The sequence below is a fragment of the Rhincodon typus genome, chromosome 30 (assembly GCF_021869965.1).
Source record: "Rhincodon typus isolate 14 chromosome 30, sRhiTyp1.1, whole genome shotgun sequence".
Taxonomy (NCBI): Eukaryota; Metazoa; Chordata; class Chondrichthyes; order Orectolobiformes; family Rhincodontidae; genus Rhincodon; species Rhincodon typus.
The window spans coordinates 24,466,991-24,494,711 of record NC_063361.1 but is presented as its reverse complement, the minus strand read 5'-3'; the positions used below and the strand labels follow the sequence as shown (position 1 = coordinate 24,494,711).

The window sequence follows — 27,721 nt, the reverse complement described above, 5'->3', positions numbered from 1 at the left end:
AGACAGGGCAAGTGAACAAGATGGTTAAAAAGCACATAGGTTATTTGGGTTTATAAATAGAGGAGTATAAAGCTCACAGAATCGCAGAGGTGATGTGGCAGAAGGAGGCAATTCAGACCATCATATTTGCCCCTGCTCTCCAAATTAACATCATGCCTTAGCGCCTTTGTCCTGCTCTATCCCGATAACCCTGCACATTATTACCATTTAAATAGTTATCTAATGCCCTCTTCAATGCCTCAGGTGAAACTGCAGCCACCATATTTCCCAACAGTGCATTCTGGATCTGATCTGCTCAGGACAATTGCCTCAGCTTGCATCTGCTTCTTTTCCAAATCACTTTAAATTTGTATCTTCTGGTTCTTGATCCATTTACGAGCTGGAACAGATTCTCCTTATCTGTTCTGTCAAGCCCACTCATGATTTTGAAGATGATCAAATCTCCTCTTGGTTTTCTTCTGTCCAAGAAGAACAGTCTCAGTCTACCTAAAGCATTGATGAAGTGAACATTTTTTCACCCGAAGACTTGTTCCCATCTGGAATCCTGCATATGAAATGCTGATTCCATTATTAATTTAAATGGGAGTGCAACATGAATTTGAGAATGAGTAATTTACAGATTTTCAGACATAAAGCAGGCACATGGGACTAAGCATGACTATTCTCTCAAGTAGTCAGCATGGATATGTTAGGCTGAATGACCTATTTCTGTGTGTAAGTTACTGGCTATTCTACAAATCAAGCTTTCTGATCTGTAGGATTGCTTCTGGACATTTGCTCATAAGGTAATATGAAATAGGAGCAGGAATAGGTCATTTGGCCAACTGAGCCTGCTCTACCATTCAGTAAATTTAAGACTGATTGAATTATGGTCTCAACTCCACTTTCCTGCCTGTTCCCCACAGTCCTTTACTCCCTTATAAGGTACTTCCTTATAAAATGGAGTACACTTAAATGGGTAATCACCAACCGGAAATGTTATGCTAACATACTACAAATCAAAAGGAGGATAATCATGTTTGCACCCATGAATAATTGTCATTGTTTTCAAAAGAGATCTCTGGGAATGAGACCTAAATGCTTCAGTTATCATCTATATGTTTTGAGTCTGTAGGACTTTAGAAGTCAATTTTGAAATGTAAAACTTTGCTGCAGATGCAAATGACAGCTGTCAGTCATTCCTACTATTTCCTATTAACAGTCACCCTGTAGCTAACATTTTATTGAGCTCAGAACGTACTTGTAGACCTTGTGTGGTTTTAAAGGTTTCAGCTTGTCCTAAACAGCAGAATAATACATACCTAATGCAGCCTATATTATTATCCCTATAATAATAATACAATGTTCCTGCCTTCTGCAATGATGCTGCGGTTAAAGTCAAAGTAGGCTCAATATATTCCACATGATGTTCCATCCTATAATACACTGTTCCACAGGTGGTCTGTAGTAAGAAATTGAACAATTCATTCATAAGCTTAATTCCTCAGTAGCAAAAGAAACAGGCAGCGTCAGCATTTGTCAATTTCTTTATTGGAAAATTTTCAGAATGAAATAACAAAATCAAACATACAGATTATGCCATTGAAAGAAAGCTAATTGTATCATTTATTCAAATTTGGTTTTAATCTTGTCACATACTTTATACCACTCGTCAAACAGAAGCAATCGCTAAAAATTAACAAAATTTCAAGATCTTCAAGGTTTTAAAAAAAAGTATTGGTGAAGCCACTCTCCAAATACTAATACCAATGAAATACACAGTCTTTGGCTGTCTGAGGAACAGAATGCTTGATGACAAAGACCTCAAACCTGACACAAAACTCATGGTCTTCAGGGCAGCAGGTCACCAACCTTCATGTTTCATCAAAGATGTAGACAATGTAGAGCAGACATATCTTGAGAAATATCACTAGCAATGCATCTGTAAAACCCTGCAAATTTGCTAGCAGGATAAACACTCCAATATCGGTTTATCTCTCAGACCAACATCCCAGCATCAAGGCACTGGACGCAGACAATCTGCGTGGCGGATTGGATACATTCGTTATGTGCCTGATGTGAGATGTCCGAAACTCTACTCTGAGATTCGTCACGGCAAGCAGTTATTAGGAAAGCAAAGGAAATGCTTGAAGAACATCCTTAGATCGTCCTCGTAAAAATGCAACGTCCCCACCAACTCATGAGAATTGCTAGCTCTGTATCACTCAAACTGGAGAAGAAGCAATGGTAACATCCATTTCCAGCCCCTTCAACAGGCCCAGATGGAGGCCTATGTCAAAGGATGGGAGGAGTGTTTGAAAACTCCAGCCACACACTTCAGCAAACACCACCTGCCCTCCCTGGGAAAGGGTTTGCAGATCCAGCACTGGACATTACTTAGTCACTGCAGGACCCACAACACCAGAGAGGAAAAGAAGTCATCCTCACTCCCAAAAGGGCTGCACAAGAATTGTGATCCACAAATGTCATAGCACTGAACCTTTCTCTTCTAAATGAGCTGCAGCCATTCTCTAGATTCATTAAGTGGTGTAGTCTAGTGCAAAGCAGTAGGAACCATTGACATTTTTACAATTACTGCTGACAAGAACCCACAGAAGTAGCAAAAGAGGGAGGACGTTGGAAAGGTTTTTTAGGAAGGAAGTTGAAGCCCCGGGTAGAGGAGACCCATTAGTTTCCTTGTGGAACCAAGTGGAAACATTTTGCCATTTAACCCAGACGCAAACAGCTCTAATGTAAGCAGTCTTCCTGAGCCTGATTTCTGGCAACCTAAGATGTGAGAGGGTGAAGCAACTCACCCCAAATATATCAGTATCTTGATACCCCACCCTTTCTAATCTCTACAACAGGTATTTAATAAAAGAAAATCACTGTGGTGCAAATGTTAATCAGCTTCTCAACAGTGTGGTTATGACCTGTGTAAACCTAGGCCCTTATGTAAATCATTGAGATCCATTTTAGAAAGTATAGGCCCAGGGAAGTTAAAATGATCCAAATACGATAAGATTGGCTGGAGAAACAAATTCCAAATTGCTCGATGACTGTAGACTACCATTCCCGGTTTACAACAAATGATAACAATGACTTTAAAATGTTTCTGCAGCAATCCTTTGTCAGACACAATAGCTCAACAGAAGTGTCTAAAACAAATCTGACAATACTGTGCGACCAGTGGAAGGAGGGACATTTTAGGAAAAACTGTTTGTCTTGTCCATTGTTTTTATCCAACAGTCATCTCCACCTGTCACATTGGAGTTGATGCGTGACTGCAAGCATTTTGGTTGGTGTCATTTTCTGCTCTGTCTCAGAGAAAAATGTATATTGAAAATGAGTTTTAAGCAAAAAACCATACTGCCTTTATTGTGAATTGTACATGAAGCATTTAAATGTAGACTGAGTGTTTTTAAGACCCCATGACGACACACCCTATTGCCTGTGTCAATGTTTCATTTTCAAAATCTATAGAAGCTTTTCCTTCTCTTCTCGGTTTACAATTTGTGACACACAGTACGGAACAAACACCACAGCAGCCAGAGGCACTGCAGCATTCTTACAGAAAGACAGAAAGTAAAACAGGAATTCTGTCTGATTCGGGGGCTTCACTGAGTCAAACAGGTGCAGGGTGAGCAATGAAGCCACTATACAACTTAGTCTGAAGCTGAACTGCTGGCTCCTCTTCTCTTTACAGCTTTCGACGTAAATGGGGGTGTTGAGAGCTAATCCCAATCCGAACAAGGCACCCATGTTCCTGACCAGACCAGCGAAGGGAGTGCTGTCGATGTGGACCCACTCAGCTCGGGCACACCATCTCTGGGCTTTCTCCACTGACCACAGCAAGTCTACTCCCAGCACTTTCAGCAGCAGATAGAAGCCCAGAGCGAAGGAGAACAAGGACAGAGTGATCTTCAGATATTGCTTAAACTTCACATTGTAGATTGTATCAATCCGGCCAAACACTTCAGCCACAATCAATCCTATGTGTGAAAATTAGCAATTAATAACCAGGTATTTAATATCTTTGGTAGATTGATAGCATATGTATATTACAGAAAGTGTATGTTAGTAGCAAAATACTTTTATGAGAATTTAGTGTATATGAAACAGCATCATTTTAATAGGGGTTTCAAGCAGTTTTAACGACTTTTGTTTCTGTTGTTAAAGAGCTTTCAAGCATTTATAGGACCTGAGCTAGAGCTTCATCTCAATTGATGACTTAAATGCATGATATCAAATTAGTCCATTAACTCTGTAGTCACATATTGTTATCCGTACCAGAAATGTATCAGTTTAGGACAATGCGATCAAAAAGTCATTAAATTGTGTTTATATTCCCTTGAGAACTCAGTTATGTAGAATATAACCAATGGGTGCAAGCTGAATCAATGCACAAAGCTATATTCTTATATTTTCAATTAAAAGAAAGTATCCTGACCTGAAATAACTCCAAAAAAGACCTGGTGTGGGAAGTGAGCGGCCAGAAACACTCTGGATGCACAGACACAGACCTGGATCATCCAGAACATGGTCCATAGCAGCACATGGAGACACCTACAAGTTGGGAAGATTATCATTACACAGTTAGTAAAATAATGAATCTCTAATAATGAAACTCAAAAGGGATTGTAACTGCAGCACACTACATCATCTATCCAACCAGCTAATATTTATCCACTGATGCTTATTTTTGTTCCTCCTGTGCTAAAGGTTAAATTAAATAGGTGTCTGAATGGATATAATGTGAATGGATATAATGTACACTTGGTACAAGATACTTAATCATAAATATTATTTGCAGGGATTCAAGTCAACCCACAGAACATTGTTCTGAAACTGAATGTATGTAAATATTTCTAAGTTGAGTCTGATCTTGATAAATGTAGAAGTAGTGCATTTGAATATAGTTAATTTTTATTTATATACATATAAAGCACTGACATCCAGAACTGTGTGCGTTAAGCAGCATCTACACCTCATGTACAATCTATATTTAACGTGCATGACTGCATAGTAATCCGGGCAAACCTAATGTTTGGAAGCAGTGCTGATATCTCTATGCCCTCATTGTATGTATAATGTTTTAAATCTTACCATTTTTGCAAGATGGGCTGCTTCTTTTGTAATCCAAAGGTCAGTAGTGCTGTGACCATTACATGCCAGACACCAGCTGAACCCATTGCATGACCAGATGGACTTCCTGTCAAACACATCATCCAAGGACTCGATTAGAAAATGTCGCTAAATCTTCTAGTATACATTGTAACTTTTTTAAAGCAATTCATCTCCCATTATGTCACCTCCAGTATCCCACAAAGACCTATCCTTGGTCCCCTCCTATCTACATGCTCCTAGGTGACAGCATCTGAAAGCACACTGCTGGTTCACACACGCCCAGCTCCACCTCATCACCGCCTTTCTCATCTCCTCCACTATCTCTAAGTTGTCAGACTTCTCATCCAACGTTCAGTAATGGACGAACAAAAATTAAAATTGGGAAGGCTGAAAACCACTATCCTTGTTCTTTTCCCTAGCTCCTGACACCATCCCTTTTCCATGCGCCTGTCTGAGTCCAATCCTTGCGTGCATTCTCCAAGGCAATGGCTCAATGATTCAGAATTGACTTGTCATTTAATCAGCACCCTTTTCTCATACAGGATAAATTGTTCCTCCTTTGTAATTTGTCATTCTTGCATTTGTTCTGATGGGTGCAAGACAAAAAACCCTGATAGGATGCGTCTTTTTTTCAGTAATTTTACTTCAGCTGCTAATAGTGATGAATAGTGTATGATTTACTTCAATTGCAGAATATCAAGTTATATTGGACAAGAAAAGTAGACAGCAAGGAGATGGCAGAAGCAAAAATAAACAGCATTTAAAACTGTAATTCTAGCTGTTGCCTCTGTACAGTAGTGATTTGGCTGTACCTGGTCCTGTTTCACAAGTGATCGGAAATTGCTGCACCACAGGGAGAGAAGAATTAGCATAAAACTCAGTCTCATGGACCCACCAGTAAGGTCTTTGTCCAAATAGGAACCTGTAAGAGAAAAAAAAGGGAGAAAGATTAACCTTTATCAAATATGCATCATGTAATTTGCTTAAATGCCTTATATTCGATTAGGCAACCTTACTCACTAATACATGCAAGAAATTTCAAAATTTCAATGGCTTAGGAAGAGTTAAAGGGATCTGGCACATAGAGTTGACGTTGGAGTTGATTATTCAGCAGGTTAAAGTTGGAACTAAACCACAAACTGGAATCCCCTGTTGAGATTTCTTAACTCTTGCCAAGAGTTCATTAAAGTACAACTTTGTGATGCCAAACTACAGAATGGAAAACGAGAAGGAAAGATTTCCTAACTCTATTACATTGATCGCAGCCACAGGCAAAATCAAGTTAGAATTATTTCAAGCTTGTTTGTTTTAGATGCTAAGTTGATCTCTGACTAAACACCATGAAATATGAACCGGTGCCTAAACACCTGGAGTTATGCTCAAGTAATAATTTTCTTCCATACAACAAATCAATTTGCTTTATTAAAAAAATCAGTATGACACAAATATTAGCATATTATGTAATTTGCTTAAATGTCCTAACTGTATTACAAAACCTCACTGATAAATGCAGGAAATTTCAACCACTGGCTTAGCAAGAGTTAAAGGGACCTGGCAATAATGTGGCCAATGGACCAAAGGGTAGAAAATTGGAATTGATGATTCAGCAGGTTTAAATTGGAACTAAACCACAAACTAGAATCCCCAATTGAGATTTCTTCGTTAATATTAAAAACGTTTTAATAACTAGAGATGAGACCAAGAAAAAAATACAAAAGAAAAGTTAAATAATTTATTTTAATATCAATAACTTATTTAAAATATTCATAATTTAAAAACTAAACCATATTTATTTTTATCAGTATCATTTGGTTGGATCTCAGATGGTACAGAATGAGGCAGCTTCAATATTTGGTGGGTTGCCTGATGATGTACTCTTTTGATTTCCAGAAAAATATTCCAAATCTCTGTATATGATCATTGAAAGGTGCAGTGGCAAGGTGGTTCAAACATTTCCTTCAAAACGGTTAGTGCTTACTTTATATTCCCACCTTGACCACAAGATCCTCTTTGTCAGTTAGAGGTCAGTTATCTGTCCACCCTTTAGGTCAGGACAGACTGGGCTGGAAGCAGACCATGACACAAGAATTGCAAGAAGAAATGCTGCAAAATATGTTAATTTTTAAACATTTCTCATTTTCTCTACTTAAGGTTGAAATGAAAAGAACTACTGATCTTCAGTCACAAGTTTCCAGGTCTCGAAGCAGGTGAAAACAAGTATGTCTGATGTTAAATTCAAAAAGAAAGAAAACATTGATATAATGCTTTTCATGACCAGTGGATATCACAAAGTGCTCAATTCACAGTTTTCTATTTGTCCTGTATTAGGGTCTATTCCATTGCTCAAATGACACCTTTAATAAAACTCCAAAGAGCTTCTCTGAAAATACATACCACTTGAAGATGAGGTTGAGCCAGTCTCCAATGACTGCCACCCAGATGAGTTTGACACCCACTGCTTCACACAGATGGAACCAGATGGGAAAGAAAACAAAGAAAGTGTTTCTCAGGTCAGCTGCCAAAGAGATAAAGGTGAACCAGCTCTGGGAGTCCTTGTAATTCATCTGTAGATACTGCACCAGCTCCACCCCAGAGCTGTGGAGCAGGTCCATCCCAGCGTCCATTCTCTGCATGTTCGGAAAGTACTGCAGGTTTTGTTAGGTTGGAGCTCAGTTTCTGATTTTGCTTGTGGTGAATCAGGGTTTATATAGGGGATGGGGATTTTTTTTTGTCTTGTTATCAATTCAATTCGCAGCCAATAATCACAAAACTTTGAGCACGCCTGGGGAAAACAAAGTCAATGGCCTTTTTGGCAACAGCACCTGCGTCATTGGTGTGTCTGAAACCAACATCCTCATGCAAGGCCAGCCCATGTGAAAATATTGGAGCTTGACAAACCTATAAAATTCATCAGCGAAAACACGTCAATCTCTGCCGCTTACATCATTTGGAAACTAAATAGAAGAGGGCGCTGTAGCAATAGGAAATTTGCTGACAATATCAGGTTATGCTACTAGACGCAAGAGGGTTTTGTTTCAGTATAAATGATCTACAGAAATTAAATGCACAATGACACATATTAATATAGAAAATGTGAATGGTCAGAATGGTTAAAAGGTTTTGGCTATGGAAATGACTTGTCAGCATTGAGTGATGGAGATTATAAAACTGACTGAAATATTGCCAGGTTACCTTCAGTCGATAGAGGTTTTCGAGGCTTTGCCATCTTGATACTTTGCCTATGATTGGTTACTTCTAATGGGAGTTTCAGTGCAACTTATTTCAGTTTGCGGCTTAATGGGAAAAATGGATTTCCCACATTCAATGGTTTCGTATGAAGGCACAATCATCATAGCCTTGACTGAAGAATGAGAAATCAACTGGAACAATTAATTAACATTGCACTGGCCAACTTAACTGTTGGCTAATTGATGTAACTGAAACTACATTGTCTTGGAGTGGTGACTTGTTTTCCATACACAAATTACATGCCTTTTTCTCAGCTCAGTAACTTCCACAATCAACATTTGAGGCTTCGTTGCATTTTGTCTTGTATTTCTTTGATGCCAGTAATTTTTTGAGGCACTTCATGAGCAAATTCAGGAAACAGTCTCTAAAATCTAAGTAGAAACTAATCAGCGGTTTCAAAATGCGTTTCATTATATTGTTAACAGCAAAATTACACGCGGCTAATCTTTTTCAAATCTGGCAATAGTAGAGCACTGCTATAATATTAGCCAACAAAAGTGTCTGGGAGGTCACTAATCTGAGTATAGGAATAGTGACAGTTGAAGGGACATGGAAATAAGGTAAACCATCTGAACTCTTGTTTTCAAAGGGATCTCAAAACCACTTCTTCACTGCCATTGATTTTGCTCTGTGCTGAAATTGTGTTTTTCCACCTTTGTTATCACTTCCACTGTCAGTCAATGGAGCAATCCCAATGAAAAACAGAGTCAATGTCCTTTTTATCAACAAAATCTGCGTCATTGCAATGACTGGGCTTGAAATCCCACGCACATTCCTGTTTCACAAGGACAGTTCTTATGAAAATCACCTGAATTGTCTACAGAAAATAACTGAGCTTTGGAAATTGCTTTTTTTAAAATTATTGCTAACCAAATTTTAATGCAGGGAGCAACTTATAAAATTATTTTGAAATTCAATTAACTATTGAAATGTTGTAGTCTCTCACTGTTATATTTTCTGATTTGCCACACATCTGATAAGAAACACACAAGAAACACTTAAATATCAAATAAAAAATCTGTTTATCAATGATATTGATGTTTCCATGGAGTCAATGGCAAACCCACTGCTGACAGATCGTGGGAAGTCCTGAATGTTGGTGAATAATAGGTTATGGGGCAAGAACCTGTACTTTGCTTAGTCTCACATAATTCAGTCGGGCTCAAATTATAGAAAGAGTCCAAAGTAATGTAACACAACAGAGAGAGAATACAGTAGGATCTCATTTAAACACAATTCCAAGAAGTCCTTTGGAGAATTCAGAGACATTGCTGCATATTAAGCCAAGTAAGAACTCTTGAGTCTAGAGCACATTTTCTTTAGAATTGTAATTGCTGATCAGTAGGACTAATCACTTTGTATTAATGCCGACTGCCATACACTATTGTTTATGAGTCAGAAAGGGTTAGTGCTGAGGGCTGCAATAAGTACCATCCACTACGGTGATATCATGTGGACTCTTTGGGAGGGCAGTGTAGGATATAAGGAGTGAGATCTATAACAGCCGGACCTTCTCAAAGTCTCTGTAATGATATCCAACAAATCTTCAGTACTATATGACCCAGGTCCAATTCATATGTCATGGGAACTAACATGTATCACATCACGATATTTGACAATTATCTGTCACATCATAGCATGTCAGTTTTCCCATTTGCACTATACCAGGCAGATCTTGCCATTTCTAAGAAGATAGCATCAGCATGTCCAATAGCTCATACAAAGTCTTTTGTTGGCAGCGGTGTGGATTTGGATTGACTGCTGATATGGTACATGGTCAGCAGCGGTATGAAATCTTTAGACTCAACTTGCATTAGTAGCACAGTCAGCAGCAGGGAAGAGTTAAAGATTTAAGAACTCAACAGAATAAACCCTTGTGGCAGTCCTCAACAAGGAAGAGTATTCCAGTGAATAGTAATAGCATTTTAGATCTGGTAACAGATGCACTGCCACAGGAGAATTAGTAACTGGTGGGAGAAGGGGAATTTGTAATTCCCAAAGAGATAGGTCTGTGGGAGAGGGGTCCCAAGTGAGAGATCACTATGAGTGAACAGACATTGAGAAGATTGTGGTGAGTGGCTTTTTTGACTACTGCAATCCATTTTGTGTAGGTAGTAGCAGAAAATCATGGACATAGTATTTTAGTTACTTCTTAAAGAGAAACTACTAACTTTGTATGTTATTTTCAACTTTAAGTTGACTTTTAAAGAAAAAAACCCAACTATTTCTCAGGATGTGGGCATTAATGGTACTGCCAGCATTACCCCCAGATGATAAGAGTGAAGCATGTTGCTGACATATATCTGGCTTGCTAGGCCATTTCAGAGGGCGGTTATGAGTCATTGCTGTCTAAGTTGGGGGAGAGACAGTGCTGTTAAGGAGAGAGTTCCAGAATTTTGACCCAGTCACAGCGAAGGAAGGCCATTAATCAGGAAGGCTATGGCACAGATGGGAACTTAAAAATGTTGGTATGGAGTATTCAGTAAGTCAATTCCTTTGTATTCAGTCAAGTTAGTCAACAATCTGGTATATTTGTATCTTTCAATTACTATGGCAAAATTAATGCTCTAATAATAATCCTTGTTCTAATAATAACCCTCTTGTTGATAATCTTAGAGACAAAACTGGCATGTGTGCAAAATGTGATTGAGGTAGATATGCATGTATATGTGATACTTTCTGGACTTTCACACCAGCCTAATATTTTCCGGCTTCATAATTTCCCATGTTGACTATTCTAATGTACACAGTGAATTTTAATTGTAGTTATCAACAGGAGGAATTTTGTTCACCTCTCCTCCACATTAAATTAGTGGGAGCAATAAAACAGGTAATAAATATTATTCACTGAAAATAAGGGGCAGAATTTGATGTGCACATTCAGTGATTTGGGTACAAATTATGTTTAAAACTGCGCCTATTTTCCAAAATGATGTTGTGGTTCAAGGTTCTGCTCAAATGCATTTGTGTGGTCACAAACAAAATCTGCCACAAAACCAGTATAGACTGTTCCAGCCTCCTTCACTGCTCTGTCTACCTGTGACTCCACTTTCAGAGAACTGTGCACCTGAACTCCAAGGTCTCTCTGTTCCACTACACTGCTTAAGGCTCTCCCATTCACCATGAAACTCCTACCTTGATTTGACTTTCCAAAATGCAAACCTCACACTTGCCATTTCTCAGCCCACTTCCCCAGCTGATCAAGATCCTGCTGCAATTTCTGATAAGCTTCCTCACTGTCCACAATACCGTTTTGGTATCATTCACAAACTTACTAATCATGCCTTGTACATTCTCATCCAAATCATTGATATAGATAACAAACAGCAATGGGCCTAGCTCAGACCCCTGAGGCACACCACTAGTCACAGGTTCCAGTCCAACAAGTATCCTTCCACTATTACTCTCTGCTTCCTACCAACAAGCCAATTGTGTATCCAATTTGCCAACTCTCCCTGGATTCCATGCGATCTATCCTTACAGAGCAGCCTACCATGTGGAACCTTATCAAAGGCATTACTGAAATCCATGTAGACTATGTTTACTGCCCCATCCTCATCAACCTTCCTGGTCACTTCATCAAAGAACTTGAACAAATTTGTGACTCATGACCTCCTACACATGAAGCCATGCTGATTACTCGTAATCAAACCCCATCTTTCTAAATGCATGTATATCTTATCCCTCAGAATCTTCTCGAGTAACTTACCTACCACAGATGTTAAGTTTACTGGTCTATAATTCCCAGGTTTTTCTTTGTAGCCTTTCTTGAATAAGGGCTTTACATTTGCTAACCTCCAGTCTTCCGGGACCTCACCTGTGGCTAACAATGATGCAAATATATCAGCCAGGGTCCCCGCAATTTCTTCTTTAGCCTCTTGCAGGGGTCTTGGCTATATCTGATCAGGACCAGGAGATTTATCCACCTTCATACATTCTAATACTTCCAACACCTCCTCTACTTTGATATGGACTGTCCCCAAGATATTGTCACCAACTGCCCCAAGTTTCCAAGCGTTCATGTTTTTCTCCACGGTAACAACAGAGGAGAAATATTCATTAAGGACCTCACCCATCTCCTGCGGTTCCACATATACATATCCACTTTGGTCCTTGAGCGGTCTTATTCACTCTCTAGTTATTCTTTTTCTTTTAATATACTTAAAGGATCTCTTTGGTTTCACCCTAATCTTCTCAGCCAAAGCTATCTCGTGCCCCCTTTTCACCCTCCAGATTTCTTTCTTCAGTAAACTCCTGTATCCCCTATATACCTCCAGGGATTCCCCTTGATCACAGCTGCCTGTTCCTGAGCCATGCCTCCTCATTTCTTCTGGTCAAAGCCTCAATATCTCTTGTCATCCAGGGTTCCCTACTTCTGCCAACTTTGACCTTCACCCTCACAGGAGCATATAGACATTGAACTCTAGCTATCACACTTTTAAAGGCCTCCCTCTTGCCAGAGGTCCTTTTGCCTGCAATCAAACTACTCCAATCAACCCCAGCAAGCTCCTGTCTAATTCCATCAAAATTCGCCTCGTCTCAATTTAGAACTTGAACCTGTGAACCAGTTTTGTCCTTCTCCATAACTTTTTAAAATTAATAGAACTATGGTCACTGGTCCCAAAGTGCTCCCCCACTGTCACCTCAGTCACCTGTCCTGCCCTATTTCCCAAGAGTAGTTCACGTTTTGCCCCTTCCCGAGTAAGACCCTCTATATATTGCTTGAGGAAACATTCCTGAACACATTTAGCAAATTCTACCCCATCTAAGCCCTTAACATTATGGCAGTCCCAGTCTATGTTAGGAAAATTAAAACTCCCCCTATGACCACTCTATTTCTTCTGCAGCTCTCCCCAGTCTCCCTGCATATTTGTTCCTCTAATTCCCGTTGGCTATTTGGAGGTCTATTGTACAATCCCAATAACATCACCATCCCCTTCTTATTTCTTAGCTCCACCCACAAAACCTCACTGGATGATCCCTCAGTTATTTCATCTGTGACTACAGCTGTGATACTCCCCTTAGTCAAAAATGCAACTCCCCCTCCCCTTGTTCCTCCACCTCTGTCCCGCCTAAAGCACCTGTACCCTGGCATATTAAGCTGCCAATTCTGTCCCTCCCTTAGCCATGTTTCTGTAACGGCTATAATATCCCAGTCCCACGTACCTATCCATACCCAGAGTTCATTGGCCTTACCTGTCAGCCCTCTTGCATTGAAATAGATGCAATTTAATCCAACAGGCATTCCCTGCTCCCTGTCCTGTTCCAGCCTGACCTGTTTCTTCAACTTGCTATTTCTGATTACTGTATCTCCTTCCAGACTCACACTTCAATCCCTGCTGTTGAGGATCCCACCACGACAACCACACCCCACCCCTACCCCCAACCCCACCCCACCCCCCAGCAGTCTCTAGCAACACTCCCTTGCAGCACTAGCAAATCTGTCCACCAGGATATTGGTTCCCCTCCAGTTCAGTGCAACTGTCCCTCCTGAACAGGTCACCTCTGCCCCAGAAAAGATCCCAATGATCCAGGAATCTGAATCCCTGCCCTCTGCACCAATTCTTTAGCCACGCATTCATCTGCCATATCCTCCTGTTCTTACCCTCACAAGCACATGGCACTAGAAGTAATCCAGAGATCCTGGTTTGTAACTATTTTCCTAGCTCTCTATAATCACTCCGCAGGACCTCATCCTTGTTTCTATCTATGTCATTTGTGCCAATGTGCACAATGACTACTGGCTGCTCACCCTCCCCCTTGAGAATGTTGTTCAGCCGCTCCGAGCCATCCTGGACCCTGGCACCCAGGAAGCAACACACCGTCCTGGATTCCTGTTTGCTGCAACAGAATTTCCCTGTCTGTCCCCCTAACTATCAATAAGGTCCTATTGGTCCTGTTTACCTGTACCCTTTCCTGCTGTGCCCCAGAGCCAGTTGTGGTGCCACTGACCTGGCTATTGCTGCTTTCCCCGATCAGTCATCCCCCCACAACAGTATCCAAAACAGTATACTTGTTTTCGAGGGGAATGGACACAGGGGATTCCTGCAGTCTCTGCCTACTCCCTTTGCCTTTCCTGGTGGTCACCCAGCTACTCTCTGCCTGCACCTTAGGTGAGACCAGCATCTCGGATGATCCTGAGTGCATCCAGCTCGGGCTCCAGCTCCCTAACACGGTCTCCCAGGAGCTGCAGCTGGGTGCACTTCCCACAGATGTAGTCATTAGGGACGATGGAAGTCTCCCTAAGCTCCCACATCCTGCAGGAGGTGCATGCCACTTCCCTAACTACCATCTCAAATGCTCTAAGACTAAAGAGGAAAGTTAAAAGGCTTTACCTGTACTTTTTGCTGAGCCGCTGCTCACTGAAGCCTCTCAAGCCAACACCTTACTTCTCACTGTGCTACCAACAAACATTTAATTGCATGTCTCTCTCCCCCATTTTTGTTTGGTTAGAAGAGGAGGGAGGGTGGGAGGGAAATACAGCAGTGAAGTTTTGTTTGGGGCTTTAATACTCATTGATACTAGGCCCACGACAATCCGGTCCTCGGTGCAGGTGACAGCTTTTAGGCTCTAATGTATGAGCTGAAGTGATGCCTCTCACTCTCAGTCACCCTCTGCTGAGGTAAAAAGTAGAAAAATAAAGAAAAAGGTTAAGAATTCAACATTACAGTTCTTCTCAGTCTAAAGTAGTAAATAAGAAATAAAGTTAAAAGTTCCAAATTACAGTCTTTCTTTAGTTTTGGGCCTGCAGTCGCTCCTGCTAGGCTTTCCCTACAAGAGTTCAATCTGTCTCCCACGCTGGGCTTGATCTCTCTACGCTTTTGCGCTGCTGACCATCATCTGGACTCACTAGCCGCATTGCCACAGTCTGCTAGAATCCTGCCCTGGTGCCCCAGCCACTGCCACAATGCTGCCAGTTGCCAGAGTTCTGCCTGGGTATGTCAACTGTCTTGTGGCCTTTGAGGGGGAGTCTAGGACCAAAGGCCATAATCTCAGTGTAAGGAATCATCCATTTAAGACAGAGATGAAGAGGAAATTTTTCTGTCAGAGAAATTGTGGAATGCTATACCAAAAAGGGATGGTGAATCTGGGTCATTAAGCATATTCATGGCTGTGACAGATGGAATTTATAATCAGTATGGGGATTAAGGATGATGAGGATAAGGCAGGAAACTGGAGTTGAAGTTATCCATTTCCCTATTTTTCCATCATTAATTCGCCAATCTCACTTTCTGTAGGACCAATGTTCACTTTGTTAACTCTTTCAAATAATTATTGAAATTTTAACCAACTGTTTTTATATTTCTGGTTACCTCTCTCTCATGTTCTAATTTTCCTTCCTTATTAATATTTTGGTCTTACTTTGCTTTTTTTTTGAAAGCTAACTCATCAAATCTATTTTTTAAGCTGGATATTCGTTAACATTTCTAGTTATCTACAGATAGCATGTCCAGTCCTAGAAGTTTTTCTTATTTGTTCTCATGTATCTATTCTGTATATTCTGAAATATCTCCTTAAAATCTGCCACTGCATCTATATTGAGTTATCTTTTAAAATAATTTGTCAATTCACTTTAGCCTGCTCAACTTTCATGCCCTTATAATTCCCCTCATTTAAATTTTAAAAAGAAAGCCTTCATCACACTCCTTTCTCTCTCAAATTGACTGTAAAATTCCACCATATTATGGTGCTGCTACCTAGAGCACGTTCACAATAAAATGATTAATTAATCCTAAGTCATTGCACAATGTCTGTTATAGCTTGCACTCTGGTCAGCTGCAGAACATACTGTTCTAAGGAACTACCATCTAGGCTATCTTTACTCATCTGATGTTTCCAGGCAATATGTAGATTAAAATTCCTTATAATTTTCGCCAGACGTTTCTGGCAAAGCTTTCATTATTTCTTCCTTTATGCTTCACCTTACTGTTAAATTTAACATTAGTGTAATGTACGCATAAATTCCTCAATCTTCTAAGCTGGTTTAGCAAATGTTGACTAATAGTCTGGTAAAACCAATACATATTAACAGTCACTCTAAGCTAAGGTGTATTTACTCTATCCATATTAAAAACATATGAATTTTGAACTTTACCCTACCCTCTCAAGTTCTGCCCATTGCAGTATGGACCATTGTAGAAATCAATGAAGGGTATGTAGGTTGTACAATAAATTCAATTTACATCAGGTGACACTATATGCCGTTGATATTTTCACTTCTAAGAATGCAAATGTGAAAACCATGTTACTTATGAATAATAGGAATGGTATTATGAATAATAACTTTTTGTATTTTTCTGTATAAATGCACAATTTTCTTGAAACCTTCTGGTTGGCTTGTGTAAATTCTATTTACTTCTGCAAAGGAAAGGAACAAATTTCCATAGGAAAACTTGTTTAAACCTACTTTATCACAGGAATTATGCACGTCAGCATGTTAGTAATGATTAGTGAATTCCTGAGATGAAGGTAAAATGCTAAGAAATTGGTTATCCTGTTTGAATCTACAAACCTGGACTTCTTATGCAACTTCAGGGCTTCATAGTTAAATCGGAACAAATCTTTTGATCATTTAAACAGAAAGAATGCCCATCTATTAAAAAAACTGGATTATCTTTAACAAGCAAAATTTTGCACAATGTTTTTTGCACTGATATAATTTCACACAGTATCCCCTCAGATGACCTTTACAGGATAGTGCACTGGTTTGTACATATTTACACAGTAACTTAACAGGCATCTGAGCTATTAGTGAAAACCCCAGCTGTTACAGGGTTAACTTTTGCTTTCTTCTGGTTCAAAATAAAGAAGTACATTACATGTTGTAATGAGTTTACTTTATTTAAAAAATTGGTCAGGCTTAGACTACTGTTGCTGTATCTGAAATTACATTATGTGAAGTGCAATAATGTTAAAAACACTTCAGTCTTTCCCCTCTAATTGTTTATTAGCTCAATCAATAAATCCAACGGCTTGGGTGTTTTTCACCTAATAGGTATCCAAATATGTTTGCGTCAGCTTGACATGATCTTGCTTTGTTCATTGACTCTGTGAACCTAGCTTGAGTCCAAAGATCACGGTTTGCGCATTATACTGCTAGCTAACACAGTATATAATGGAACCACACAGCACAGCATAGAAGAGCTAATCCTGCAAAGGGACAGATTGTGAAAGAGATTGCCTTAAATTCCCAAAAGTGCAGAGAATGGACGCTGGGATGGACCTGCTCCACAGCTCTGGAATAGAACTGGTGAGGTATCTACAGATGAATTACAGGGACTCCCAGAGCTGGTTCACCTTTATCTCTTTGGCAGCTGACCTGAGAAACACTTTCTTTGTTTTCTTTCCCATCTGGTTCCATCTGTGTGAAGCAGTGGGTGTCAAACTCATCTGGGTGGCAGTCATTGGAGACTGGCTCAACCTCATCTTCAAATGGTAAGTTTCAGAGTAAAAAATATGTGTTATATATTATCATCTGTGAAACCTCATGAATAGCTTGAACATTTCTGAGAACCAGATTCATAGAAAGGAATCACTCTGGTTCTATTTACACACCAGGAACAAGTTGATGCTGGTAAAAGTTTCTGTCATTATCCAATATTCATCTTGCTAAAATTGAGTGGTGCCCCACATTTTAGCTTCAATGAATGTGGGCTCTTGTTGGTTCACCACAGCTATTCACAGGCTTAACTAGCTGAACATTTGAGGCATTGTTAGCTGTCATCTGGAGTCTTCATAGGATTGATGGGCACTATTTTTATATCTTCCTTCAAACATTTCATTTTGATTGAAAGGCTGACTTCCCATAAGCTGATTCAGTGAACAAAGTCAAGTCAACCACAAGGAAACACATCACTACCCAGTCCTGTCCTCATCAGATGTTTACACACAACTTCTGTCTGAGATAGTTGGATATTTATAGATCAGGAGCATGGCATTATACTCTCTATAATAGCCAACCAATTCATTCAAGATTCAGGTTACAAGCCAGAACCCTCCTGGCTTGCTACCTCAGTTTTACACTGACAATGGTGTTGTATGTTTCTAAATTCTATTCTTGTATATCCTTTAAAGGATATTATCTCTAATGAACTTGTTATGTTCTTATCCTCACTTTAGCTGAAGGGAAATTCTTTATTCAGATGCTGATCAGAACATACATGTGAATCCAAAGAAATATAAAATCCAGAGCTAAAGTCACTGCACCATGTAGTAGACATAAAGAAAGCAAATGACTGGCATCAATGATCAACCGACACCCCTTATCTTAACACAATTTAAATTTGCAAATACTGAGAGGGTGCGTTGAATTCTGGGCCTATTCCATGTTTCTCATTAAACAGCTGACCACACAAATTCAGTTCTTGGTTCCCACATTAGCAGATAGAGTCATTGAGTCATACAGCATGGAAACAGACCCTTAGGTCCACCTAGTTCACACTAACCATGTTCCCAAACTAAATTAGTCCCACCCATATCCTTCTAAACCTTTCCTATTCATGCACTTATCCAAATGTCTTTTAAATGTTGTAACTGTAATTGCATTCACCACTTCCTCAGGCAGTTCATTCCACGCATGAACAACTCTCTGTGTAACTAAGTTTCCTCCATGTCCTTTTTAAAACTTTCTCCTCCCACCTTAAAATTATTCCTCCTAGTTTTGAACTCCCCCACCCTAGGGGAAAGACCTTTGCTATTTCCCTTATCATTGCCCCTCATGATTTTATAAACCTCTGTAAGGTCACACCTTAACCTTCTATGCTTCAGGGCAACCTCCGATGCTCCAGTGAAAGATGTCCCAGCCTATTTTTATAACTCAAAATCTCCAGTCCCAGCAATATCCTGGTAAATCTTTTCTGAACCCTCTGCAATTTAATAATATCCTTCCTGTAGCAGGGCTATTAGAACTGCATACAGTACTCCAGAAGAGACCTTACTAATGTCCTGTACAACATCAACATGTCATCCCTATACTCAAAGGTACTGTCCTTCAAACCTGACATCACCCTTTTTCTCAAGAAAAACATCATTGCAAGCACTGTTCTGTACTTGCATTGGAGGCAGTTTAAAAAAAATGCATTAGGCATGTTCCTGGGATGTATGGACTTTTACTCATTACTGTGTAGAAGAATGAGAGATGGTCTTTTGAAAGATATGGTTCTAAGGAGTTTCACAGGGTAGATGTTAAAAAGGATGTTTCAAATTGGAGTGGCAAAATGATCTACTTCTGTTCCTATTTCTTTTATTCCAACTGTCTTTTCCTCTCCAATACCCTTAAAGGTGTTGTCATCACAGTAATAGTACAAATGAACCCTCAGATATCTATTACCATTTAAAATCAGCCTTCAGATCCGTTATTGGTGAAATGATGTGGGTACATTTAGTTCAAACTGATTTTGAGGGATGTATAAACAGGGATCAGCAATTAACAAGACCAAGGCAACATTCTAAGATAACCTCTCTGCAATCAGGACTCAGTAAACAAGAGGCACTTCGATCTAAAGTTTTACAATAGTTACACCTGCTGAGTTCAGCTCATTGTTCAAAATACTTTTATAAAGCATTTCTTATCAGCATTTTCTAGATATTCCTGTGTAAATGTTTAGCAAATGTTCCGTGTTATTTGGTCCAAACATGTTTTGCAATAGTGAAACTTTTGTGTGAAAACCAGAAGTTATTTTCTTAAAGCAAAATATATAAATGACTTTTTTTTCAAAGTTGTTTTTATCTATTCATTTGCAGGATTTTATTTGGACAGAGACCTTACTGGTGGGTTCATGAAACATCCTACTATGGTAATAGTTCTGTTCCAGTCTTAGAGCAATATCCTATCACCTGTGAAACAGGGCCAGGTATCGAGACACTAGCTCACTTCCAAAAATATTAGGAGTGTACACCTTTAAAAAATTAATGAATTAGGCTTTTCTAAAAATCATTCCTGTTGACCCCAAAACTTTGTCCATTTCAGGAAGCCCGTCAGGTCACGCTATGGGATCAGCTGGGGTTTGGTATGTGATGGTGACAGCATTTCTGACCAGCACACTTCAGAATAAGCAGCATCGCGTTCAGAACTGGTGAGTCTTTGAAACATTTAATCTCTTAAAACTTATAAATTTGAGGCAAAATAAGTTTGATTGGACTTACAAATAGGACGGAAGCCTACTAAAACAAGAGAACTTTTTTACTCTGGGTGAAATAAGAGCTCAGGACGATCTTGATGAAATACAAGAGATGTTAAAGGGTGTGGATAAATTAATCTGTGTTTATATGCTTGACGGTCATAGATAGAGAGATGAACTCAGTCTCAGAAAGTGAACAGCTAATATTTTTTATTCATTCACGGGATGTGGGTGTCACTGGCTAGGCCAGCACTTATGGCCTAATTGCCCAGAATCAACTACATTGCTGTGGTTCTGGAGTCCCCTGTAGGCCAGTCCAGATCAGTATGGCAGTTTCCTTTCTTAAAAAGGAAATTAGTGAGCCAACTATCAATAATGGCTTCATAATCATTGCAAAACTCTTAATTTTGGATTTTTAATGAATTGCAATTCCACCATTTGCCATGGTGGGATTCAAACCCAGGCCCCCAGAACTTTAATTGGGCCTCTGGATTAATAGTCTGGCAATAATACCATGAGGTCATTGCATAATTATTTTATGTAGAGTTTACTGACTTCACAGGAGATAGATAGCATCTATTAATCCAAGATTGGTCCAGTGAGCAATTTGCCTCACAACATAATTCGTATTTAAGAAATTGAGAAGGAAAGAAAGAAAGAGTATAAAAGTGTAAATGCAAGGCATTTTCAAACTTTGGAATAAATAAATGCTTTTGAAAGTGACTGTAAATTATATGTAAAGCTTTGTTGCAATAAACCTTCTTAATATTAAAAGAAGCATTTAATAGGGAGTCAATAATAATTTTTCACCCTTTTATTTCTATATTCAAACTGTCAGGGTTTGATTTGGTTATGGTAACTGTAAAGTAAGAGCAATTAAAATTATCTAGCTGTTTGTTAAATAAATTGGGCTCAGATGCCTTTCCTGGCTCTTCAACAACTGAAAGTTAATGAATTACTATTGAAGTGTTATTACTGTTGTTTTCTAAATGAACACAGCAGCCAATTTGGTCACAGTAAGCTCTTACATAAAAGTTAATTCATTTTGGTGATTTTACTTGAGGGATGAATTCTGCTGTCAAGTCTCTAGGAGAATTCTTTATCATACCTTGTAGATGGTGACCAGGAATAGTTTGCATCACCAGGCATACAACAGGAGAATATACACTCAGTATGACACCAACATCTCAATATCCATATATAGTAAAGGCTGTAAACACAGCCTACAAACTGAGCTGATCATGGACTGAATCCATTAAATTTGCTGGCAAACATTGCAAGTTCTAGAAAACCAGTGAAAGTCAAGCTTTGAGCTGCAAAGCTATAGGTCAGTGAGTAGTCCCAAAGTTAAACAAAAAGGGCATAGTTCTGTTTGGTAATAAAATTTATTCAGTTGACAAAACTCCTGAGTTGCCAATTTCCTTCTGTGCCAATTCACTACACCTCAAACAACTGGAGCATTTTATAACACCAAGACCAGAAGTTTAAGCTGAATATTTGTTAAAGATGTGCCGCCATATTTTAAAAAATATCATGTTTGTTCTCTGTGCTGCTTAGATACAAGTATATATGCTTCATTCTAACTGACATGTTATATTGGCACCCACTGCTCTCACTACTTCAGGTGTGTGCGTGCTTTATTATGGGGAGTCTTCTGGCTAATTCAGGTCAACGTATGTGCATCCAGAGTATTTGTGGCTGCTCATTTCCCACACCAAGTTTTCCTGGGAGTTATTTCAGGTTAGTGAAAGAATGTGGCAATCCTTCTTGTACCACTAAGAGATCACAATTTACAATCTGTGCTGCTACTGAGAATGGCTGATTACAGTTACAAAGAGCTGACACACAGACATGATGGGCCAAATAGTCTGTTTCTGTGCTGCAACCGTGTTATGATATGGTTCAAAATTCCTTTCTGTTTATTTAAAACTTGTCAACCCTTCTGTGAAACTGGCAGAGAGATAAAGGTTGTACTATTGTACTTATATGACAGCAGTTCAGATTCCAGCTTATATCGACAAAGCACATTTTTTAAGGATTGCCTCTTTTTCAACAGAAAGTTAGCACATAATTATTTATGCAAAATTGTTTTAGCTGCCATGGTAATAGCTTTGAAATTGGAATTATTTCTCCTTCCACAATTTTGAAAGAAAATGCAGTGTGCTATCACATTCTCTGGATGATCCTAAGAGCTTACCGCCAATGAACTACTTTTGAATTGCAGTCAGCAAACATGTATTATTCAGAATCTATTTTTGACTTACAAGTAATGTGAAATTGAGATAACATTTATGAGATTATTTTGTCTTTTAATGTCATATAAGTACAATATTATCCATATTAATAAACATTTACGGGTGTGAATTGCATTTCCTATATTTAATCGAACTGTTCATTTCTGTTATTTTTATGCAGTTAAGCTATTGTGAATTAACAAATTCAACTTAATTCTAAACCAATAAATCTAACTAATAATTTGAGAAACTACTTAGAGAGAAAGATGGTATTGACATATAAATGTACATGAATAAGCTGCCGATTATTCTAAGACTGGTTTGAGCTTTTTTTCCAATGGATGAAGCTTGGCTTTGTAAGACTGCTTTCTTCCCTTTTATTTTCTACTATCAAATTTCTCCCTTCCTGAAGTTGAGACCTTCTTACTGGGGTGGATTTCCATGGGCACTGAGACCCATTAGTATCTCTCCTGTGTAACCATTCTTAATGGGAGCCTGATCACCGAACTTTGACAGAATGCCATCACCCTGTCCTCTTCAGCAAAGGCCATTGAATAATGACCAGGAGCAGGACCCCAGTCAGTCAATTTTCTCTTCTTAACACAGAGTGCTAAAGCCAAGTATAGAACTCAATGTGGAAGGGCTCTTACGGTGCAGCGGTCATGTCTCTCTCGACCAGGAGGTCCAGGTTCAAAACATAGAATTCCTACAGTGTGGAAGCACGCCATTCAGTGCATCAGGTCCACACCGACCCTCTGAAAACCATGCCACCCAGACTCACCTCCCCATTACCTTGATTCCCTATGGCCAATCCACCTAACTTACACATCTTTGGACTGTGGAGGAAACTCATGTAGCCGTGCAGAGAATGTGCAAACACCACACAGACAGTCACCCGAGGCTGGAATTGAACCCAGGTCCCTGGTGCTATGAGGCAGCAGTACTAACCACTGAATCCTACCTGCTCTGGAGGTGTGTTATAATAAATCCAAACACATTACTAAAAATACTCTTGAACTATAATAGGATCTCTCCTGATGTCAATTAACAGCGCAGATTAGGGACTGAACATGATTTCTTCCCTAGTTTCTCTCGATGTGGAGGTGCCAGTTATGAGATGGGGTGGATAAGGTCTGAAGTCACTTGAGATGAGGTTACAGTCACTTCACCTGACAAAGGAGCAGTGCTCCGAAAGCTTGTGATTTCAAATAAATCTGTTGGACTATAATCTAGTGTCATGTGACTTCTGACCTACTTTCTCTCAGTTACCTATTGCATTAACTCAGTAAACAATGGAGGGAGCTCATTGAGGTAGGGTTAGTAATCAATAGGCCATTATAAGGCATTAAAAAATGTTTTTCCTTAGCAAAACTCAACCTCAAACCATTACATGAAATCACCATAAATGAAAATTTGGAAAACATGAAACATAGCCAACCTTTCAACCATCAAGTCTATTCCTTGCCCAGACCATTAAACTATCATAGACTCTGTTGACTTCTTTAATTTCCTGATGAAAAGCTCTTCAAAAGTTTTGCCTCACCTCAAAAAATAAGTAAGCAAATATATCGATGTGTTTTAATTCTTGCATCTACTTTATTCTAACAAGCATTTTTGCCATCTGAGAGTTGGTCATACCAACAGTGCAAATATTTTGCTTGTTTAATGAGCTCCAACTGCTGTGAACCAATTAAGTCTTTAATCCCGTCTCAAAACAGCTATCACATTTTTTCTAGTTTGTTTTATTTGTTAATCATATCAAAAACAGATTCACGGACAATCATCTCATTGAGCAAAAGACAACAAAGACATCAATGTGTCAGCTTACAACAGGATAGTTGAGGCAGTTTAAAATTACTCATCGTATGCAAATAATTATTCGGTGTTTATGACCTGTAGGATAAGGCCCAACATTGAGACAGCTAAAGATGGGCAATAGCTAATGTGAGCCTAACTAGGATGAGCTCAAACCATTAAAACTATATATTTCAGATAGCTTTCACTGTGAATAATGTCACTAACTAGAGGAGTGTTTTGTATCAAAGCTTCACAATTGTTTCTTGGTCTCTGCAGTCACGTTGTTAACTTCTACACTATTTTGCGTTCAGGATTGATTGTGGCTGAAGTGTTTGGCCGGATTGATACAATCTACAATGCAAGTTTCAAGCAGTATCTGAAGATCACTCTGTCCTTGTTCTCCTTCGCTCTGGGCTTCTATCTGCTGCTGAAAGTGCTGGGAGTGGACTTGCTGTGGTCAGTGGAGAAAGCCCAGAGATGGTGCGCCCGAGCAGAGTGGGTCCACATCGACAGCACTCCCTTCGCTGGTCTGGTCAGGAACATGGGGGCCTTGTTCGGATTGGGATTAGCTCTCAACTCCCCCATTTACGCCGAAAGCTGTAAAGGGAAGAGGAGCCAGCAGTTCAGCTTCAGACTAAGTTGTATAGTGGCTTCATTGCTCATCCTGCACCTGTTTGACTCAGTGAAGCCCCCGACTCAGACAGAATTCCTGTTTTACTTTCTGTCTTTCTGTAAGAGTGCTGCAGTGCCTCTGGCTGCTGTGGCAATCATCCCGTTCTCTGCATCACATGTCATGAGCCAACAAGAGAAAAAAATGCTATAGTTCGCTAGAACTGAAATATTTGTACAATAGGGGAAAATAGTGAAGTCACTCTCAAGAATCAAATCAGTTTGAGTTTGACCAGCTGCTCTACTTTGGAACAGAATCGGAATTCAATCAACACAATATCGCCTGCTGGTTCCACTAAACAGACAAGATCTTGTTAGAGATGTGACTTTCCCAGAAAAATTGTGCATGGTGCAGATTTCCTGTGGATCAACTGCTCATGTTTTAGATCAGCAGTAGAATTTTTAGTTGTTGTTTCCGACTGTATTCTTTTGTAACCCAGTGTTTGAAGCAAGTTGCATTTATCCAAGTCAAACCTCCAGATAATCAGTCACCCTGTATATTTCTGCGTGGTCAAATAAGAGCCTTAAAGAGTTATGTTTCGTGCACTGTTGTTGCCTTCATTGGGCTCCTTGTCAATAAATCTGTTTATTAAAAGGCAACACTTGGAGCTCCACTGATAACCCAGTGCAAAACAGCACATGGTGTTACAAACAGGCTGACGTTACCTGAGTGAGAAGCAGGGCTCCAGTTCCTAATTAATGGCCTGTATGGAAAACAGGCTTATATGGATATGGGCGGGGTTGTGCTGGATCATGATTCACCCCAAGGTCGAATATGCTGCTGACACAACTTTTATGCTTACAGGATAAAAAGAAGTCAGTTCAATTTGACACTGAAGGTCCGTGTGAAGTCTGTGTCAGGGAGGGGACACAGTACAATATATTCCTTTCTACAATTTTGTGTCCTAATTACTGCGTTTAACTATAGTAATTGGGAACATATTGTTCATTACCAAATAATCAGGTCACAATCTTCATGTCAACAGGATTCAACTCTTCACAATTTGTGCTTTAAGAGGAAAAAGGATTTTAAAATGCACATGTCTGAACCCACCACCTGTGCATTGGAATATAGTGTGGTTCTGACATTGGGTGGATAGTTATTTATTTTGCGTGGGTTCTTTTTATCACAAAAATAAACTGTTAATTTTAGAAGACTATTTTAGAAGACCAATTAGCTGGGTTAACAATCTGCCACCATTTAGTTCTTTTCACTGTGCACATCTTTGAGTAAAGCTTTTGTTTTGTGTTTTGTTGTAATAAATATTTTGAAAGCAAAATCATGTTGTTTTGTATGTCGTTTGTTTAGATTTTGTGCGTTTTTATTCTAATTTATTTTATTCTGAATATCCCAACAGTATATACAGCTCTAGCTGACAGCTGGAAGTGTGAGCCATGACAGTAGGTAAGACCTGCAATTTGCAAGCAGATAGAAGTGTTCTCGTCTGAATATCATGAGTGCTTCCATATTCCTAGGTCTGAGCAGACACAGGATGGGGCCTAAGTACAGCAGGATCTTGATTAGATGGGCCGATGGGCTGAGGAGTGGCAGATGGAATTTAATTTAGATAAATGTGATGTGTTGCATTTTGGGAAGACAAATCAGGGCAGGACTTATACAGTTGATGTTGGGTCCTGGCGAGTGTTGCTGATCAAAGAGACCTTGGGGTGCAGGTTCATAGTTCCTTAAAAGTGGAGTTGCAGGTAGACAGGATAGAGCAGAAGGAGTTTGGTATGTTTGTCTTTATTGGTCAAGAGTTGGGATGGCATGTTACCGATGTGCAGGACATTGGTTAGGCCACTTTTGGAACTGCATTCAATTCTGATCTCCTTGCTATAGGAAAGATGTTGTTAAACTTGAATGAGTTCAGAAAAGATTTATAAGGATGTTGCCAGGGTTGGAGGGTTTCAGCTATAGGGAGAGGCTCGATAGGCTGGGGCTATGTTCCGTGGAGCGTCAGAGGCTGAGGGGGTGATCTTATAGGTTATAAAATTATGAGCAGCATGGATACAGTGAATAGCTACGGTCTTTTTCCCAGGGTAGGGGAGTCCAAAACCAGAGGGCATAGGTTTAAGGTGAGAGGAGAAAGATTTAAAAGGGGCAACTTCTTCACGCAGAGGGTGGTGCACATATGGAATGAGTCACCAGATGAAGTGTGGAGGCTGATACAATTACAACATTTAAAAGACATCTGAACGGAAGGGTTTAGAGATATATGGGCCAAATGCTGACAAATGGAACTAGGTTAATTTAGGATATCTGGTCAGCATGGACGAGTTGGACTGATGGATCTGTCTCTGTGCTGTACTACTGTATGACTCTATGACTCTACAATTAAATCTTTGTAACCCTTTTGTCATCCATATTCTAGACTAATGGGACTGCAAAGAAACTAGATTGTGAATGTGTAGCCAAAGGACCTTCAATATTGTCGTGAAAGGGAAACTAAAGAGTGAAGAGAGCAACAAGAAAAAAATGATGGACAGGTGTGTTAGAGTGAGAGGTATTTTTAAGTTGTTACAGCAACAAGGACTGGAGAGGAACAG

At 39.5% G+C, this 27,721-nt stretch overlaps 2 protein-coding genes across 3 annotated transcripts; one reads left to right on the top strand and one right to left on the bottom strand.

Moving 5' to 3' along the window:
• Positions 1 to 1,547: 1,547 nt before the first annotated feature.
• On the bottom strand, positions 1,548 to 7,771 carry LOC109912270 (glucose-6-phosphatase catalytic subunit 1-like). The gene is made up of 5 exons (XM_020511670.2): positions 7,501 to 7,771; positions 5,919 to 6,028; positions 5,086 to 5,191; positions 4,430 to 4,545; positions 1,548 to 3,971 (listed from the first exon to the last, which is right to left on the bottom strand). Exons 1-5 carry the CDS (start codon positions 7,737 to 7,739, stop codon positions 3,457 to 3,459), a joined length of 1,086 nt encoding a protein of 361 aa, XP_020367259.2. The 5' UTR covers positions 7,740 to 7,771; the 3' UTR covers positions 1,548 to 3,456.
• Positions 7,772 to 17,484: 9,713 nt separating this feature from the next.
• On the top strand, positions 17,485 to 26,454 carry g6pc1a.2 (glucose-6-phosphatase catalytic subunit 1a, tandem duplicate 2). 2 transcript variants are annotated; one of them, XM_048614801.1, is made up of 5 exons: positions 17,485 to 17,790; positions 20,098 to 20,150; positions 20,324 to 20,429; positions 22,099 to 22,214; positions 24,817 to 26,454. In XM_048614801.1, the coding sequence occupies exons 1-5, from the start codon at positions 17,561 to 17,563 to the stop codon at positions 25,326 to 25,328; spliced, it is 1,017 nt and encodes a 338-aa protein (XP_048470758.1). In that variant the 5' UTR covers positions 17,485 to 17,560; the 3' UTR covers positions 25,329 to 26,454. The 2 variants fall into 2 exon arrangements, with proteins under 2 accessions (XP_048470758.1, XP_020367260.1); XM_020511671.2 differs by having other exon boundaries at positions 17,486 to 17,790; positions 20,098 to 20,207.
• The last annotated feature ends 1,267 nt before the right edge of the window (positions 26,455 to 27,721 follow it).

Excerpts from the sequence above, each read along its gene's own strand:
- LOC109912270 (XM_020511670.2), bottom strand. The coding sequence starts at position 7,739 with ATGCAGAGAATGGACGCTGGGATGGACCTGCTCCACAGCTCTGGGGTG. Across the intron at positions 6,029-7,500 it reads CTCAACCTCATCTTCAAGTG|GTTCCTATTTGGACAAAGAC; the intron begins GTATGTATTTTC and ends TTTCTCTTACAG. Across the intron at positions 4,546-5,085 it reads CAGCCCATCTTGCAAAAATG|GTGTCTCCATGTGCTGCTAT; the intron begins GTAAGATTTAAA and ends CCCAACTTGTAG.
- g6pc1a.2 (XM_020511671.2), top strand. The coding sequence starts at position 17,561 with ATGGACGCTGGGATGGACCTGCTCCACAGCTCTGGAATAGAACTGGTG. Across the intron at positions 17,791-20,097 it reads CTCAACCTCATCTTCAAATG|GATTTTATTTGGACAGAGAC; the intron begins GTAAGTTTCAGA and ends ATTCATTTGCAG. Across the intron at positions 22,215-24,816 it reads TTTCCTGGGAGTTATTTCAG|GATTGATTGTGGCTGAAGTG; the intron begins GTTAGTGAAAGA and ends TTTTGCGTTCAG.